General features: G+C 39.6%; 1 protein-coding gene across 1 annotated transcript in view; it reads left to right on the top strand.

The window, feature by feature from the left end:
* Positions 1-18,318, top strand: part of TRPC5 (transient receptor potential cation channel subfamily C member 5) — a 215,877-nt gene that overhangs the window by 178,196 nt on the left and 19,363 nt on the right. The window contains exon 7 of the mRNA XM_018565630.1: positions 6,128-6,323. Within this exon, the coding sequence (XP_018421132.1) occupies positions 6,128-6,323 (196 nt within the window). The remainder of the gene's footprint in view (positions 1-6,127; positions 6,324-18,318) is intronic.

Here is an 18,318-nt window from a genome sequence, read left to right on the forward strand (position 1 = left end):
TCATACCCCCCCAACTGTCCTCCCCAAAAAAAAAAAAAGGCCTACCTCCAGAACACATTCCCACTCACCGCTGCAGAGCCCACCATAGACCCCACACAGCGAACCAGAGGCCCTGTGGAACCCACCTGACACCCTGCAGAGCCCACATGAGATCCAGCAGAGCCCACTTGAGACCCCACACATACCAGAGACCCCGCACAGCCCACCTGACACCCTTCAGAGCCCACTTGAGACCCTGCATATACCATGGATGCCACACAACCCACCTGACACGCTGCACATACCACGTACCCCGCACAGCCCACCTGACAGCCCGCAGAGCCACTTGAGACCTCGAACATACCATAGACCCCGCACAGCCCACCTGACACCTTGCAGAGCCCACCTGAGACCCCACATAGACCACTTGAGATCTGGACAGTGGCCCATTCCTCCTCACAGCCGCCAGTGACAGTCCTGCAGCCTGCGATGTCAAAGGGACCCGGACGGCCTGCACGGCATCAGGGGCACCCCTTTGTTCCTGGGCCCCATAGTAGCCACCTGGGTCGCTATGGTGATAGTTCCTCCACTGCTCAGAGCACTTTTTAAAGTTTTCTAGTTTTCTTAAAAAAAAAAAAAAAAACTGTCTGCTTTGAGGATTGGCTTGTTTGACTGAAACGTCAGGCATGCAGAAAGGGATGACTCTGTGTGAAAAGTCATTCATTTATGTATCATTCACTCTGTAGGATACAGGATTTACAGGTAAAACATTTTAAAAAGTCTAAAACTCCATTAGATGGCTCAAAAGGAGAATGCAAATAATCTTTATGCAGTATTATGTAGCTAACTAAATAGCATAAAACCATAATAAATAAAAAAAAAACGATGTAAAAAAACCCCACTTTATATTAGTTTTAATAACAGTTTCTATCTCCTTCTTAGCAGCCAATCAGCTTCTTCCTGATAAAAGTCTAAACCCTTTTAAGGATTTACAATTTGAATAAAGAACAACAGGAAAAATAGGAGTGAAGAGATCATACTTCTGCCATAATACATACTATATAAACATATTGGGATACTGTATGTCTAATATATGGTGTAACTCTGATCACAGTAGACATCATCAAAACCTTCTGCAGTGCTAGGTTGAATGAAACGTGTTTTTTTTTCAGTTTATCTAACATCCTCAATTTACGAACCGAAGTCTTACAGTAAAACACCTTCGATGCGTTGGCTCTGCTGCCTCATTTGTGTCGATTCTTTCACACCAGAAATGATTGCTAGCTCAAAAAGGCCTTTCTCCCTAAATAGGAGAGGGATTAAGCAGCCCTCATTCAGCTTGTACAGACATGGACCGATTTCTGCCAAACAGTGCTCTTTCTTTTCTGAATGGCTATGAAATAACATGACGATGGATGTCCCCACAGACCTTTGTCACTTTAGCTTGTGGTTTCTAACGAGAAGACGTCTGTGCGGACAAGCAAACTCTGTTTCCAAATCTGCACCATCACAAACTGTTTGCAGCAAAGTGAGCAGACGCATGACACAAAATATGAACCTCTCGCAATGTCACTGCAGAGATGTCTAAGACAAAATGGCAGGCCACTCACCCGTGACAAGCGGGAGGATGATGAGCTCACACTTTTACTAAGTTCTTCACTGCTCAGCAGTTAATGTGTCCAAGACAGCTTGTTTATGAAAGGCTGAAATGTAATGTGATACAAATCACAGTGGTTCATTTTATTATCTGTGTTTACACAATGAGATCCTAATAGGTTGGACTTGATGGACTAATGTCTTTATTCAACCTCAAATACTATGTAACAACTAACATGATTTATACTTACTTACACATAAAAGCAAATAATAGCTAGGTCATCACTTACATACAGGATTGATCTGTGCTTCTGAAAAAGTAATCCTAAACAAATTATATTATACAACATTCCAAAGATAATTCTAAGAACTAATTGATTATTGAATAGAATTGTCTAATTAAAAGTTAGAAACATGCAGCCTATTATTTAGGATAACATTCTGATCAGAGATGTAGGTTTAGTCTATCTATGTTTGATACTTATAAACTCATTGTGCATATAGCCCTTTATAAATGCCAATCACTGGTATCAAGCTGGATAAGTGAGAGGATAGTAGTAAATGACTTGTCTAGTATACGGTAACACACTGCCTAATTATTCTGTGTGTTGACTCTCCTAATATTTGCATCATCAAAATGTAACATACAAAAGCCTATCCCAGGTAGCAAGCAATTGAGCTGCGAGTTTGAAAATGACTTGCTAAACTATTGCTAGACTTGCCAAGCTTCACAATTTTGTTGCACAATTACAGCAAGTCTGCATTGCAAGTCTCTAGAGCAACGTGCTTGGCAAAAGTGCTGTACACTTGCAGAGTTCTTGCTAAGACCTGCAGGACTCTTGCTGTAGACTTGCCAAGCAAATTTGCTACAAATTCAAAAAGTGTCAACTAGAACTTGTGCTGCAAGTGTTCTGCAAGTCTACAACTTGCCAGGAATGTGTGCAGCAAGTTAACAAGAATTACAATTTAACCCCACCACAAGTTTGTGGCAAGTTATCCTTGCTATCTGGGATAACATTTCAGTTTTTACTGATTATACCAATATTTGCACCTGACATTATACTGACACTCACTATTAGATAAAATAGCATGTTAAAATTGTGTATTCAGTGCACATTATTTTTTTTACATTATTAACAAGTACAAAAATTGCATAAAACCAAGGTAATTACAAAACCTTATTAAAGTAACTGGGACACTGGAACTGTATCACTATATTTAGGGTTTAGACTGAGGACAAGCTAAACCCTTTTGAGGATTTAGGATTTGAACAAAAATAGAGAAATATAAAATAGTTTTTACTGATTATAACAACGTTTGCACTTGACATTATACGGACACTCATTGTTAGATAAAGTCACAAGTTAAAATAGTGTATTCAGCACACATTTTTTAAAAGTTTTAACACGTACAACATTTGCATAATAAAACTAAGGTAATTATAAAACCTTATTAAAATAACTGGAACACTGGAAATGTATCACTTTATTTAGCCCATCGACCTTCAAAACTATTTTAATTTTCAGAGCCCTACCACCCAATGCCCCATAAGACTCTGAAATCTGATATATATTACTTACTCAAGGTATCCTTCTTTCAACCCAACTTGTAATCAATATTATACATGCTAATAAATTGTCATTCCTTACGTGGGGACAGGGTAGGAAACAAAGTTTTGAATGATTCATTTATTCGTTTCTCCATTGATCCGATTCCTCAACCTGCAGATCTATTCTAAAGTATTTTACGTTCCTACAGTTAAATAGCATGTGATTCAAATTTGGAATATAGGCCTCACCCTTCAAGCTGCAGCTGCAATCACTATCACCGTTTCATTAAGAGTATCTAGCTGTAGAAATAAAGGCCCTGTAGAAATAAAGGTCTGCTAACTTCAGGAAAATACAATATTATGCTGTATAAAAAGCCTATTTAAAAAAATACTTTAAAAAAACCTGAAGGTCCTGCCTTGAGGGTCCCAGATCAGGCCCTTCTTGTTATATGGTCCACTGCTGTCACCATTTGGAAAGCTGTCTGGACAAATACCATGCAGCCATCACTGGAGTGGATGTATGGAAACATAAAGTGACTGCAAAGAGACTGCAGGAGTGAAAATGTGCAAGTATTGAAGAGATGTACTAAATATATTTAATTTTCTTTGCCTGGGGAAAGAGTTGTAAAACTCTAGTAATTTTCATAGTAGGAGTATAGCATTACAACCGCAGCTGATGCATCTCGGAGCTGGAGTCTCAGAGATAACTAAGAAGTAAGTAAAATCTGCAAACACATATCAAGCATTAAAGGAGAACTATTGGGATAGTAAAATGTACTCTTGCAAATAGTTTGAGCCGGTGTGTGACACTGCAGCTGTTACACTCCGGCTCTATAGCTCGAGAACTGAGTGATCACAAACCGCTGATATCTCAGTTCACAGCTTCTCCCTGTAGAGAGTCGTGATGGTCATTCACCGTTCCCCACAGTAATTCTTCCCGCCACTCTCTCTGTTCCTCCAGCACTCATTAAATAAACAGACAAGGGAAGGGGCAGGACAGCTGGTTTTGGATCTAGAGAGGCAGAGCCAGCTGTCAAATAGATACTGGGGAGGATCCCGAGAATATTGTCAGGATCTTTCCCGGCTGCATTGAGGCTCTGCGCTGTCAGCATATAGCAGGCAGTAGCCCACTATATGCTGATTTTGGGTCACAGGAGTACATTAATAAATGTACTCCTGTGACCCAAAAGAGAACTATGGTCTTTTTAGCCATAACTTTCTTTTAATTTTGATACTTTTGATTTGTGTTTCTCTAACAAACCTGTAAAAGTGACAGTGTAATATTTTTGTAACTGTCCCAAATACATTTGATGCATGCTGCAACTTGAAGTTTTTATGTAGTAGAATAGTGGTCTTATATTTCTGACCTTCCCCTTTCATTAATTTGAACAATGTGACCCAATAGAATTTGTTCTGCACCTAAATAAGTACACAGTGCATGATTTATTTTCAAAAAGCTTTGCTAAAAAAAAAGCTGCAATCTGCACCAGGTACCGCTAAGCCCCATCCTCAAAAACACCTCTAAGCTTCTTGGTGGCCTGCCATTTAAACAAGGCCACTGCACCATGCCCTCACCAGATCCAAAATGTGAACTGAAGCTGAACTTGAGATAGGAATAGTTAAGAGGCAACTTGTAATTACAATTACATCTGAAATCGGAGTGGATGGTAAAGAGACAAAACCTTCACTTTCCTTACCTACAATTCTTTTTAGATGAAAGCCACCTTTGCATGGTACAGGCAGCCTCTCCATATTAAACATGACTCTTAGGAGTCAATAAATATTTTTACCCAAGATTCAAACACATTTCACACTAGAGACAAAAAACAAAAAGGAGCGCCTCTATAGTGTAAAACGAATTTTAATGATAAAAACGCACAACTGTTTTGTACTTACAAGAAGTCGGTAGTAAAAAGGCATTTAGAAAATAATGGGATGTCAAATCACGCTGATGCTGATGCTGCACATCTTTTCAGACTTCCGCTGCTAGATGATTTGGCATCCCATTGTTTTCTACATGCCCTTTTACTACCGACTTCTTGTAAGTACAATACAGTTGTGCGTTTTTATCTTTAAAATTTGTTTTACACTATAGAGGCGCTGCTTTTTGTTTTTTGTCTCTCAGATTGAAGGTCCTTTGATCTGTGGGAGCTGCCTCTTCAGTGTGTTCGTTACCATTGCAACTGGCCGATATTGCACGTGGAGGCGCCGGTATTGTTTCCTGTCAAATTTCACACTGGGTTCACTAATTTTCCCCAAAAAATTACTAAAATGTGTGAATGATGGCTGAATGTTGTGTGAATAATGTGTAAACAAATATATAAATAGACTAATTTTAGAATTAAAGAGACGTATTCTCACATGAAGTTGCCAGGTCTCCTGGACATCGATAAAACAGAGTTAGTACTACAGACTAATGAACAAAGTGTCATAGTTTATGCATATGTCCCTTTGCTATTGCAATATAAGATATATGAAGTTATGTCAATATTCAGGACATTCCCAATACTTTAATATTATATTCTGTGTACAACATAGATCCAATGTAACATGTAGAAGAAAAGTCATAGCAAAAACATAGATCAAAACACACTTGTTAATCTATTGTTTATTATATTAACTAATTATTAAGTGTTTTGTAATATTCATGTTTTTGTCATGTCAAGTCCGTGCATCTGTTTATTAGATTTTAACAATAATGGTTTTGATTTCCAGGCATATTTAAAAGGTCATATATCATAAAAAACATTCAGCTAAACTTTTGTCAACCTGGGCAATTTGCCGTTGTGCAACTGTTTATATAGTTCCAAATACACAAATGCCAGGGGTGGGTTTGTCTGGTGCTGTCAGAATTTGTTTTGATAGTCAATTAATGTATTTTATGTTTTAAAGATACCTCTTAAATAATGAGAGGTGGCTGTACTATACTTGCTGGTTCAAACTGTTATACTTTAATAGCTAAGTTTTTATAAAAATTTGACACGTTTATTTTCTGTATTGCAGCCTTTTTGAGACCCTTCAATCCCTGTTCTGGTCAGTGTTTGGTCTCCTAAACTTGTATGTTACCAATGTGAAAGCACGACATGAGTTCACAGAATTTGTTGGAGCCACCATGTTTGGAACATACAATGTCATCTCTCTGGTTGTCTTACTCAACATGTTGATAGCCATGATGAACAACTCCTACCAACTGATCGCTGTAAGTAACAATGCTTTTTTTAAACTACCCTTTCCTTAAAGCAACCTTTTCCTTTGCCTTTGTTTACAGAAGTTGCTGACAAATATGAACTAAAACTCTTCTCCAATACGTCCCACAATACCCGATTATTCCCCTGTTGGGGAAGAGAAAGTGAAGCAGGTCTACATGTTAAAACCACCCCTGCCTTTGATCTGACAGTAATGGGTCACTCCATTCAGCATACATCAGCAACTAGAGTGAATAGTTAGAAACTGATATGAAGGCATGGCTAATTAATTTGCACAAAATGTCTAAATTTGCATATGAGTTTCAGTCATGTTTATTCTGCTTAGGCTGTATGATTTGAAGAAGGATACAGTGCATTTGAAAGATCTGATGGTATGGATTATGAAGGTACCCCTGTGTTTGGGGATTTGAAAGGTGTCCTTTAAATAAAAACTGGCCTAACAATTATTTTTATCAAAATTAGATATACAGTATAACTGAATCACTCATAAGTGTTCTAAAAGTACAAACTCTCTTTTGTGGAATCTTTCTACAAACCCATAGCACAGAAAGTAGATAAAGGTAGATAAACTAGTTTAATGTACAATAAAGGTCCTTTCAGCATAAAGCAATAAACAATATACCCTGAAATTAAGTGAAAACTCCAAAATACCAGCCCATTTTTTTTAAGGGAAGCCATGCAGTAAATAAATGTGGCACTCGCCTTGCAGAGGTTATGGCTACAAGGAATATCACCCTAAAGTTGAGTGTAGAGGGAGGAATGTCCCTTATGGGTTTAAAAAGGCATTTTCCCAGCCAGTTTCCCACTTGCTATTGCTATTTATTAATATATTTATTTATTTTTTAAATATTTTGATTTTATGTTGCTGTGAGGTCTGGTCGTGATAACAGACGGGTGTCCAGTAGGCAGATGTGGATCCTTGGGGAAGGGGGGGATATCACACCTCAGGACTGACGTGGAGGAGAGAAAAATATATACAAGGTGGTCAGAATCTGAGCAAATATATCAAATATATGACATAGATGTACATTCTTAACACACCATTAGGTTTGGTGTGTGGCGATATCAGCAACGAAAAACAAATGGCAGACCGATGGCGTTTCATTCGGGTGGTTTCAATCCTGATGTGGTTGACAATTTAGGGAAGATGCCGTTAAGGTGGAAAGACTTGGATGCTGATGTTGGGCCAGGTGATGAGGAGGACACTGTAGCTACAGGATGCCTCTCCAGCCACTGGAGGGCACTCAGGGGCTACCTCTCCCTCTCCTCTGCCCCACACCTCATTGCTTTGTTGTCAGGAAAGCAGTACAACAAGACGCTTTACCAGCCACTACAGACACACAGTGGCCATCTCATCTCCTCTCCCCTACAACTGCAAACAAGGACTACCACCCACACCTGGAACTACTGTATCTTATTCTTTTATTGACTCATTTTTTGGACACTTACCTTGTTCTACATCTGTAAAATGAGCCCACAGCGTCCTCCTCATCACCTGGCCCAAAGTCAGCATGCAAGACTTTTCCTGCTTAACATCCTAACATCATCTGCCCTAAATCATCAAGGATCGAAAGATCGTCAACCACATCAGGATTGAAACTACCCAAAAAAATGCCTTTGATCCGCCACTTGTTTTTCGGCGATGATATCGCCACACACCAAACCTAATGATGAGTTAAGAATGTACATCCATGTCATATATTTGCGCAGATTCTGACCACCTTGTATATATTTTTCTCTCCTTCACATCTGTCCTGAGGCGTGATATCCCACCCCCAAGGATCTACATCTGCCCACTGGACACCTGTTCATCTACCTCACAACAACAATTCCAGGAGATCACCACCATTGTGCCCTTTCATTCCATCACACGTGAGTGCCAAACACCGCCTTTACACCTTGATTTACTGTTACTCCCCAGTTATTTCCTGTCCACATAGTCTGTGCCAGTCAGTTGTGCGCCTTCCTTTTCTTTTCTGTTCAAAATTAGATTTGAACACTGACTGGCCAAAATGAAAAGTTAACAATGTAGAAGCATTCTAAATTATTAAGGGGAACTTCAGAGTGCCCATAGTCTTTCTATGGGGACAGTCAGAATGTCCTGTCATTTTGAAATTGTATAGAAAAGCTCCAAAGGCCAACTACACCAACACATGTAAAATAAATATTTTTTAAACTATTTTTAGGTTTGCCGTGTAAATAGGAACACATAACAGACATATAGTGGGGTTTTCTCAAATTTGTCTGCAAAAGTGAAAATACACTTCAAGCCATGTGTCATTCGAAAATGCTAAGACTATGATGTATATGAGACTATGATGTATATGAGTATATGTATGTGTTCAAGTCTGAATAAAATGCTTATGATTGCTGAAAGACAGAGAAACAGAGCGGGGCGGATTGAACATTGATTAGCTGTTCTCAATGTAAACTCATTTCTAGGGTACATAGGGTTGGAAAGAAGTGTCAGTGAAAGCTTTGCTTTTCCCTGCATTGTTTTGCAAGTGACTCTTATGTGCAAAAGACATTAGACATGTGCACAACAAAAACATTTGTTTCCAGACGTAACAAATGAAAACAAAAAACTTTTTCATTAGTTTCGTCAAAGGAAACAAATGTTTATGTTGTAACCCGCACACCAAGATGGTGGCGCCCTGCATGTTCGAGCGCCGGCATCTTGGTGTATACCAAGATCTACTCCAAAATGGCAGCGCGCATCTGGCCACTGCTCGTTCAGCGTGTGACGTCACCATCATGTGACATCATATGCTCTACCTCCAATATGGCGGCGGGCATGCCCAGAACACACTGGTGGCCAATATGGCCGCCGGCATGTTCTGAAAACTAATTTATGTACGTCCGAATATCGTTTTAGTATATTCGGGCATATATTAAATTTGTTATTTCGGATTCAGACGAACCGCCGAATCAACTGATTTTCGTTGATTTGCAGGTTCATCCGAATCCGAATGCACATGTCTAAAAGGCATGCATATATCAACAGATCAATTGTCCTCTCTACAGTCATACACTGCTCCAGACCTGTTCCCTCATTTATCTACCTTTTTCTAAACATTTGATGGAGAGAGACAGCAGAATCCAGCAGTCCTAATTGTGTTCTAAAAATACCTATGAAGACTTCTGTCTTAAAAGAGAACTATGGCCTAACCTTTTGTGGCCATAGTTCTCTTCAGGGTAACAGGAGGACATATACGAAAGTCCTCCGGTAACCCAACACACAGTATGTAGCGGGCTATTGCCTGCTATATGCTGAGAGTGCAGAGCCACGCAGCAGCGTGACGGATGCCGACAATACTGTTGAGATCCACCCCGCTGGCTGATTGTCAGCAGGCCCTACCTATCTAGACGCAGAGGCATTTGTGCCAGCCCCCTCCCCATCCTTTCCTCCAGTTAGCGCTGTAGAAACGGAGAGGGGAGGGGGGAATCCCTGTGGGGAACAGTGACTGACAGTCACTATTCTCTGCAGGGAGATGATCTGGAAGCCAGCGATCGCCGGTATGTGTTTGATGACTTCCCCATCAATAGAGCTGACCAGTGACAGTTTCAGTGTCACAGGTTGGCTTGAATTATGCGGATGAGTGTTTTTCACTCACCCCATAATTCTCCTTTAATGTTCTGTAAACAAAAAAGCAGTAAAAAAAAACATTTGAACAGTTTCCTATAGCAATCAAACAGATTTCATCAATCAAATGCATCAAGGATATTGCGTGGTTTCTATAGGTAACTGGCCTAGTTGTTCTTTGTTCTTTTGCATTTCTTTGCCCCAGGTACTTATGACCCCCTCCCCCCAGAAACAAAATATGCAAAAGACTATGAAATAGCAAACGCAGAACCAGATTAAGAAAACCAGAAGCGTTCAGAAGTTGATTTAATTTAAAGTTGCTGTTTAATGCAAATATTATACTTTAATGGGGTGGTAGGATGGGGGGGGCATAGCAGCAACTAAAAGAAAGTGTCAGTTTTATGTTTTGGTGTCGCTCTCCTTGCCATTACCCTGCAGGTTTTTGATGTCCTCTATTTGGCCCTCTTTTTGCGTTCTGTCATTTTTTTTTATCTTTTAAGAGATAACTGCATGCAGGTTTCATTAAACCCTGCAGAGAAGTTCCAGGACATGGTACTGAACTCATAAGGTGATACTTTCCAGCTGGAGAAATTATTAAAAAGGGAAAATAATTTTTCTATGTTTGTAAAAAATGTCAGTCTCTCGGTTGCATATAGAAACACTTGGACAGAACATTTCCACAGCTCCACAGTGGGGCATTATTAATAAATAGAATGCCTGGAGCAGCTTGACTTAATGGTTTAATTCCCATCTTCATTTATCTCAAGTGAGCACTGACATTTTCAGATAAGAAAGCCAGTAATGATTTGCCTCACAAGTTATTCTGTCCGTTTTAAAATTGACATTTCCAAACTTTAGGTTAATAGAATATTTTTTGTTGAGATTGGAGTTGTGCTTATGTTTCCGGAGTTGAATGTTTATGATTCAATGACCAGTGATGACTAATGTGGACCACTGCTCAGATTCCAGTCTATTGCTATGACTAGTCACAAAGGTCGGGCGGCTGTTTTTAAGTTCTCGATATGCATTTTTCTGATGAATTCAGTAGCACTGTAGAGCATGTTCATAATTAATATAATAGTGTTCAGGGTATGTATTAAAGTTGAAAAGGAAAATCACAATGATTGCTTCAATTGTTGGAGAAACTGTCACAAATTTTGGCAATTAAAGCTTGTGGTGACAAAATGTACTAGCAGGGATTACTGTCAGTAAAATATGCATATTAAAATGATTAGTCCTTCCACAGATATAGGCAACTGTTAACTGCAACAAGTTCAATACAAACATTTGCATACTAAGTGAGTGAGGTACGCCCTGGGTGCAGGTAGTAATGGTGTCTTGTCTGTGCGCAGGCTGTTCAGGTGGATTTATCTCTAGCCTGGTTCATTCATTGCTCAAGTTAAAGAGGAAGTAAACCGTTTTGTAAACTTTTTGAGTTTTGCCCTAATGTACAAGTATGCACAGACTACTTGCACATTAGAGGACACTTTAATTACAAGTGTGTCATTCTCCAGCACTGTCAAATCAATCTTCGGTCCCCTACTATCTCCGCAGCTGAAACTTCTGGGGTCTCAGAAATGCCCTTCAGCCATTGCATGGCCACTGATGATGTAGATACATTATCTCCGTCACCCGGCCCATTCACAGCATTTTACTGATTGTGTACACTGCATGGAGCCATATAGTGCACACAACAAATAAAAATCACTGGGGAGCCAAGAATAATTTTTTTGGCCAGAAGAGACGTAAGACTGTAAGCAACCACTAACATCAGAAATCTTTTCAGCTGTTTATAAGGGGCTCTTTTCCTTTGACCTTCAATGTAATAGGCATTTTTTCCACTGACCATCAATGTAGGTGGGACTTACTCCCACTGATCACCAATGTAAGGGGGTATTATTCGCACTTACCTTCAGTGTTAAGGGGCATTTTTCTCCCACTGCTTCCAATGTAAGGAGGCCTTTTTCTTAATGGCCAGCAATGTAAGGGGGCTCTTCTCTGATTGACCCCCCAATGCAATAGACATTCTTCCCCTCGACACTAACATAAGGGGGTCCCTCTCCCACTGACCCACTATATAAGGGGCAATCTTCTCACTGACCACTAATGTGAGGAGAATTCTTTGACCAGCAATGTAAGGGGAATTCTTTTTCCCACAGACTAACAATGTAAGGAGGCCCGCCTCCTAATAGGCGAATCTGCCCAGGTTTGATAGGGGGGTTAGTTTGATCCTGTCTGAAATTCGGGAAACCTGAACTTAGAAGTGAATACCTTTGAAGTCTATGGAGAGTTAATCTTGATACTAAAGCAAAAAAAATAAAATAGTCACAGGGCTGACAGGACTGAAATTGTTTCAGTGCATTGAGGAAGCACATCCTATGGGCATCTTCAGTGAGTAAGTTTACAAATGTCTAGATCGATATGGTTATTTGGAGAATACAGAAATGCATATTTCTTTTTAGTTTTTGACCATAGATATCCTTTAATGACCAACAATGTAAGATGGACCTTTCTTCAGGAGCAATTTTCTAACTGGTCTCTGGTTTCTGATGAGATGTGGACCCTTGAGCTCCTGTTGTTACCACTGCTTCTTGGCTCTAAGCAAGATGCCATGAGCACACAGGCTCAGGGGGAAAAATGCTTTGTGAGTCCTATTATTATCTCACCCTTTACAGTCAGGTAGAACATAGATATTTAAAAATTAGGCATCATATATTAAATCCAAATCAGTCATTTTATTCACTCATTGTGGCTCCAGCTGTCATTCTCCAGCCTCCTAGATGCCAGAAGAAATATGAGGAGGTGCAGAGTATGTATGTACATAAGTAGGTAGGCAAGTTGGAGGCCACCGTCCAGCATCCAGTACATCACTCACTCAGACAAAGACAGTTGAGCTTAAAGCCAATTTCACATTAAATGTTACTAAAGGTCAGTACATGCCCGACTAAACAATGTGACAACTGACTCAGCATCAGGAAAAGTAATATAGTTTGAACACCTGCTTTCCGGCTTCTTTTATGCGTGCAGTCAATGTGCATGAGGCAGCACAGCGGTACATACCGTATACTGTATCTTGTGAGGGTAATCGATACTGAAAATCATAGAATACTGTATATATTCAATATATATTAAATAATATGTTGGTTATATTTAGCAATTGCAACAGCTCCCTGGATTGAAATGACCTGCATTTCAAGTTCTCCCGTAAATTTAAGCATAAGTAAGCTGGTTTATTTTGCAAAAATAAAATCACTAAAATGAAGTTGTGCTGTAAGAAGAATAATGAGTAATGAGTAAAAATTAATATGTCTTTCACTCCATCTGTCTTTTCTGACCAGGGTGCTCATAGCTTAGCCGGTATCTTGTTTCATACAATAAACACGGTCTGTCCACAGCATGTAAAGAGAGAAGGTGTGATTCAGCGATCAGCTTAGTATTGACATTTCACACTGAAAGGAAGTCAGAGTAATTATTGTGAAAGTTCTCTTCTTAAAACACAAAGCTAGTCAGTTCCTTTCCCTATACTGTGTGTAGTGTCTGTTCTGCTCATCTATACACACAACATCAAACAAATCTTCATTTCTGCATGGTTTATTTTAATTGCCTGACCTCGTTTGCATGAACAACCAAATAATACCTATTTTCCCCTATTCTCCAGTAACCATCTCTTATAACATATGGATGGATTCTTATTGGCACAATTCCCATGCTCATTATTTGTGCACAATCAGGGTAATGGCTAAAAATACAATTTATCAGAACAAATTGCCTCTTTATAGAGAAAGAATAGATGCTAAGGAGAAAGCTGGACCTTTCTAACACAAAGCAACTTGAATCATATCATATGTGCACAGGGAGCATGGGGAACAAAAGTAGCCACCCTCCAGAAGGAAGGACAGTGTCAGCACCAATTCAGAAATGATTTGAGGATCTACAACTGAGTGATACACAATTAATCTTCATGTTTGGTAATAGTTATGTAGTTGAATTAATTTTTTAAGATGTAATTCCTGAGATTAGTGTCACTTTAAGGGCCAGTTTGCACCAATTATGGTGCGTTCCAGAACGGTAGCTGCTGGAGTTGACTTTTTTTTCTCAACTTTTTTGTGTCATACCAGTACAAACAAAAGAAATAAACATGAGAATGCCTAAACATTTGTAATTGCAACACTTTTCTGCGCATAGTGGTGCATTATATGACAGAAATGCAGGGGTGCCAATATTTTAAGCCATTATTATTAAATGGGATTGATATAGTGTGTTAGAAACATTTGATTGTGATTCTTCCGGTGACTGATGTGAATGCATCTATGTACACTATGTAACATGCTAGCACTGCCAAAATACTAGAATATGTCTACACACACATCATGTGAATAACAAAAGCCTGTGCCTGCTCGATCTCAATGGCAAACAATCTCTTTTCTTACTGTACCCTTACAAAGGCATGAAGATCCATCATCTTAGCACCTGCAATCATGCACCAAATTTGGCAGCCGACACAGGCTGTCAGTGGACATCTCTATGATAAATGGGGGTACCTGCAGGACAAAGTATGTGTCAGTGCAGGTCCACACATTAGCAGACACATGTAAGGGCAGCCTAACATCTATAGCCATTGTTAGTATACTTTGTCAGTTGTTATTTTTGTATGACTGGTGAGTCAGAAATTCCTAGTGCTGTTATTAATCTTATTATTAACAAATATTCCTGTGACTTATACCTAAAGCGAGACTCCAATTTTACTCAGTCGATATCATGTGTAAACATTTAAAGTGCAACTCTACATTTGTTAAGAAAAAAAACATTTTCCGTTCAGTTATATGCATTGCAAGTATATTAGCAAACTGTACAGAGTCTTACCTGGTTCCCCTCTGTAAATATTGAGACAGGCCATGCTAATGCATTGGCAGAAAGTGGGTACTAAGTGGGAAAGTCATACTTCTATACCCACATGGTCAGTCTCAGTGTTTTAACAAAACACAATGCATGTTCCTTTATTGTTCTTCAAGTCTCTCAAAATGTAAAGTGCCCCTAAAGTAGAATCATTACTGTGGATTCTAAAATTTTAATTTGACCTCTAGAGCTATGTAGACTTCTAGGAAAAAAGCAAGACTACTTTTTGGGCAGAGAAATTAGAATTCTGTGAGAACCTACAGAGTATTTCGGTGAAGAAAAATGGCAGGTATAAAAACTTTAGAAAGTTGCAGATTGAGATGGAAATATTATTTTGAAAAAATTATATTAAAATTACCTATGTAGCATACACTGTAAACTGCTCTGTACCTTGGACATGTTAAGTATGCCTAATGTGTGTATCTAGATGTACAGTATGTAGGTACTAGAGTGTTTAACATACGTGGAGGTTTCCTTAGCTTTTGCAAAGATAGCAGCTAGACATCAGCACTTTCAGAGTGAGCAGTGCAATTCCGATGACTTTCTCGGTTTGGAGTCTCAGGCCATGCTATTTTGTAGTTTGTAGGCCTGTAGTCAGGGTCTAACCAAAGTCTCCCACAGACAGCTGTCCCTACCCATACAAAAATTTGAATGGAGCACCCCACTTTGATGCATACCCCTTGACCACCCTAATATATATTGGACTATGTTGATTTTCACTTGTACTCCTTGGAGTTCCACTAATAGTACATCTTTTATGAATGAAATCCAGGGCTGCCACATTGCTGACCTCCTCATTAAAATGTTAGTTTCAGGCTGTAATATCAAAACACTAGGAGCAACACTTTTTGAGTCATTTGTGTGGAACTAGAATGCAGATCACAAAGGACAGAGAAAAATCAGAAGTCCTTATCTGCATACTTGTTCCCAGTTAGATGACTCAGAACGTATTGAAGTCAGAGGGTCGGCATAACAGCCAGGCAGCTAGCTCTTGAATTTTGAGTTTTTCTCATGATTCATTCTTGTGCTTCATCAGATAAGCTGTTATGTACCTGGAATAATCATCAATGAAAGTCAGTAGATATCTGTTCCCGCCTAATGTGGGAATTTTCATTGGTCCACACACGTCACTGTGTATGAAAACCATGGAGTGGCTGGTCTTTCTTTGGGTGGCCTGTGGCAGTGGGTATGTGTGGTCTTTGATTTCATACAGCATTTGCATGTCATGAGCATTCGGCGGGACTGTATGATTATATCTTCTGATAAGCCCCTATTTATAATGTCTTTTATGGTTTCTGGGTTTTGGTGCCCTAATCGTCTGTGGATACATTTGTTGTGTGGATTATGAGTGGCTGTTTTGGCTTGTTTATCTGTGGTCATGAGTCTGTACAAGTGTTCATCCATTTTTCCTTTTGCAAGGATTTGCTTATTGTTCGGATAGTACATTCATCACCTTGGAATTGAACGGTGAGACCGTTATTAGCAAATATCTGTAAAAAATAAGACAAGGCAACTGGGCTTGCTGTATTTTTCTTGAAGACGCTTCACTGGTCATCCAACCAGCATTCTCAATTCAGAATGACTTTTACAAAAAATTATCTGGGAATAAATATGGTGAATGTTAATAGCTAAGGTTTTCACTGCTAGAAGGCTTCCTTCTAGGTCTGGGACATACGGTACATTTTTCACAAGGATACTCTGCTTGTTTCCTGACCGTGTGATGCATTTCAAGAATCCTTGACCGTTACCTTCCGTAGTAACACTTTTCCCGTTTGCTAGAAAAACTTTGTACTAAAATCAGTTTCTGTGAAAAGGGTCTCATCACTGGTCATGTGGCTTATTGCGCCTGAGTCAATAAACCATCCGTGTGGTACTATATACTGTTCTGACTCACTTTAAAGGTAGTGATCCATTATGTGCCTGCAGTTTCCTTTGTGGCTGCCTTAGCGCTTTCTCTTGTAGGTGCCTCTCACTTTCTCTGCTCAGCTTTCCAGATTGAACAGTGCTTTTTCAGGTGACAAGTCTTTTTACAGTGAAAACACGCTCTGCTTTCTTTGTTTTGATTTTGCTCTCATGCTCCTTAAGGGCTTTCTCATTTTCTTCATTGTACATATTTTCTTTCCTTCTGTCGTATTCATTAATTCATTTTCCTTTGGTGTATTCTAGTGTTAGTTCCTGCTCTGGTCTCATTTCTAGAGCGTTACAGGAGCACTATATGTCTCTGGAAGGCTGCATAGCAGTAATGCCACCACATGGTTATCCTTAATTTTCTCTCCAATTGCACGTAGCTGTTCTATGATTTCCAGCAGGCATTCACAAGTTCACGTATTTCCTGGCGTTTTTCTAGCCTCATCTTATATAGCTTGCATAGCAGATATAGTTTACTATTTAGGTTTGAACGCTCATGCAATTTTTGTAATGCAGTCCACATACCTTTAGCTATATTCTCTTTTCCTATGTGGATAAGCTGGTTGTCTTCCACTAGCAGACTTATAATTGTTTTTGCTTGCCTGTTCTTCTTGTCCTATTCATCCATGGGTCCATTAATGGGTCTGTCTGTACTCAGTACCTGCCACAAGTCGTCTAAAAACATGATTCCTTATAATCTACTGAAAGGGTTAGTTCAAACAAAACTGATATTAAAGGAGAACTATGAGGTGAGTGCTTTTCACTCACCTCATAGTTCTAGCCGACCTGTGACAATGGGACTGTCACAGGTCAGCTTAGTAGATCGGGGTGTTGGCTCACTTCTCGATCCTGTCACGGCTCTCTGCCGTGACAGAGGAGGGGATGGATTCCCCCCTACCCGCTCCAATCCTCCAGCGCTGACTGACGGGGAGGGGGCGGGTACAGCTGGCTTTGCCTCTAGATAGGCAGAGCCAGCTGTCACTCACGCAGCTGGGCGGATCCAGACATAATTGTCGGGATCCGCTTCAGCTGCGGCGTCTCAGTATACTGCAAGCTCTAGCTCGCGGTATACTGAGCTTAGGTTGACGGGAGGACGCTAGTTTGTGTTCCCATAGTTCCCTAAGGAGAACTACAGGTGAAACTCGAATAATTAGAATATCGTGCAAAAGTAATTGCAGTAAGTGCTGCAAAAGGGGCCCAAACCAAGTACTGAGTACATATGCATGCTTGTACTTTTCAGAGGTCCGATATTGTTCTATGTACAATCATTGTTTTATTGATTGCATGTAATAATCTACTTTTTTGAGGTTGTGGATTTGGGGTTCTTGGGGTTTTCATGAGCTGTAAGCCATAATCATCACAATTATGACAAATCACGGCTTGAACTATCTTGCTTTGCATGTAATGAGTCTATCTCATATATTAGTTTCACCTTTTAAGTTGCATTAGTGAAATAAATGAACTTTGCACGATATTCTAATTATTCGAGTTTCACCTGTATGGGGAAAAGCACTAACCCCATAGTTCTCCTTTAAAGTTTTAGGTAGATGCTGGAGAGATAAACCACCTAATAATTTCTTAAATCTCTGACTCTATTAGGT

This window comes from Nanorana parkeri, unplaced genomic scaffold, assembly GCF_000935625.1.
Source record: "Nanorana parkeri isolate BGI_ZX_2015 unplaced genomic scaffold, ASM93562v1 scaffold868, whole genome shotgun sequence".
NCBI lineage: Eukaryota > Metazoa > Chordata > Amphibia > Anura > Dicroglossidae > Nanorana > Nanorana parkeri.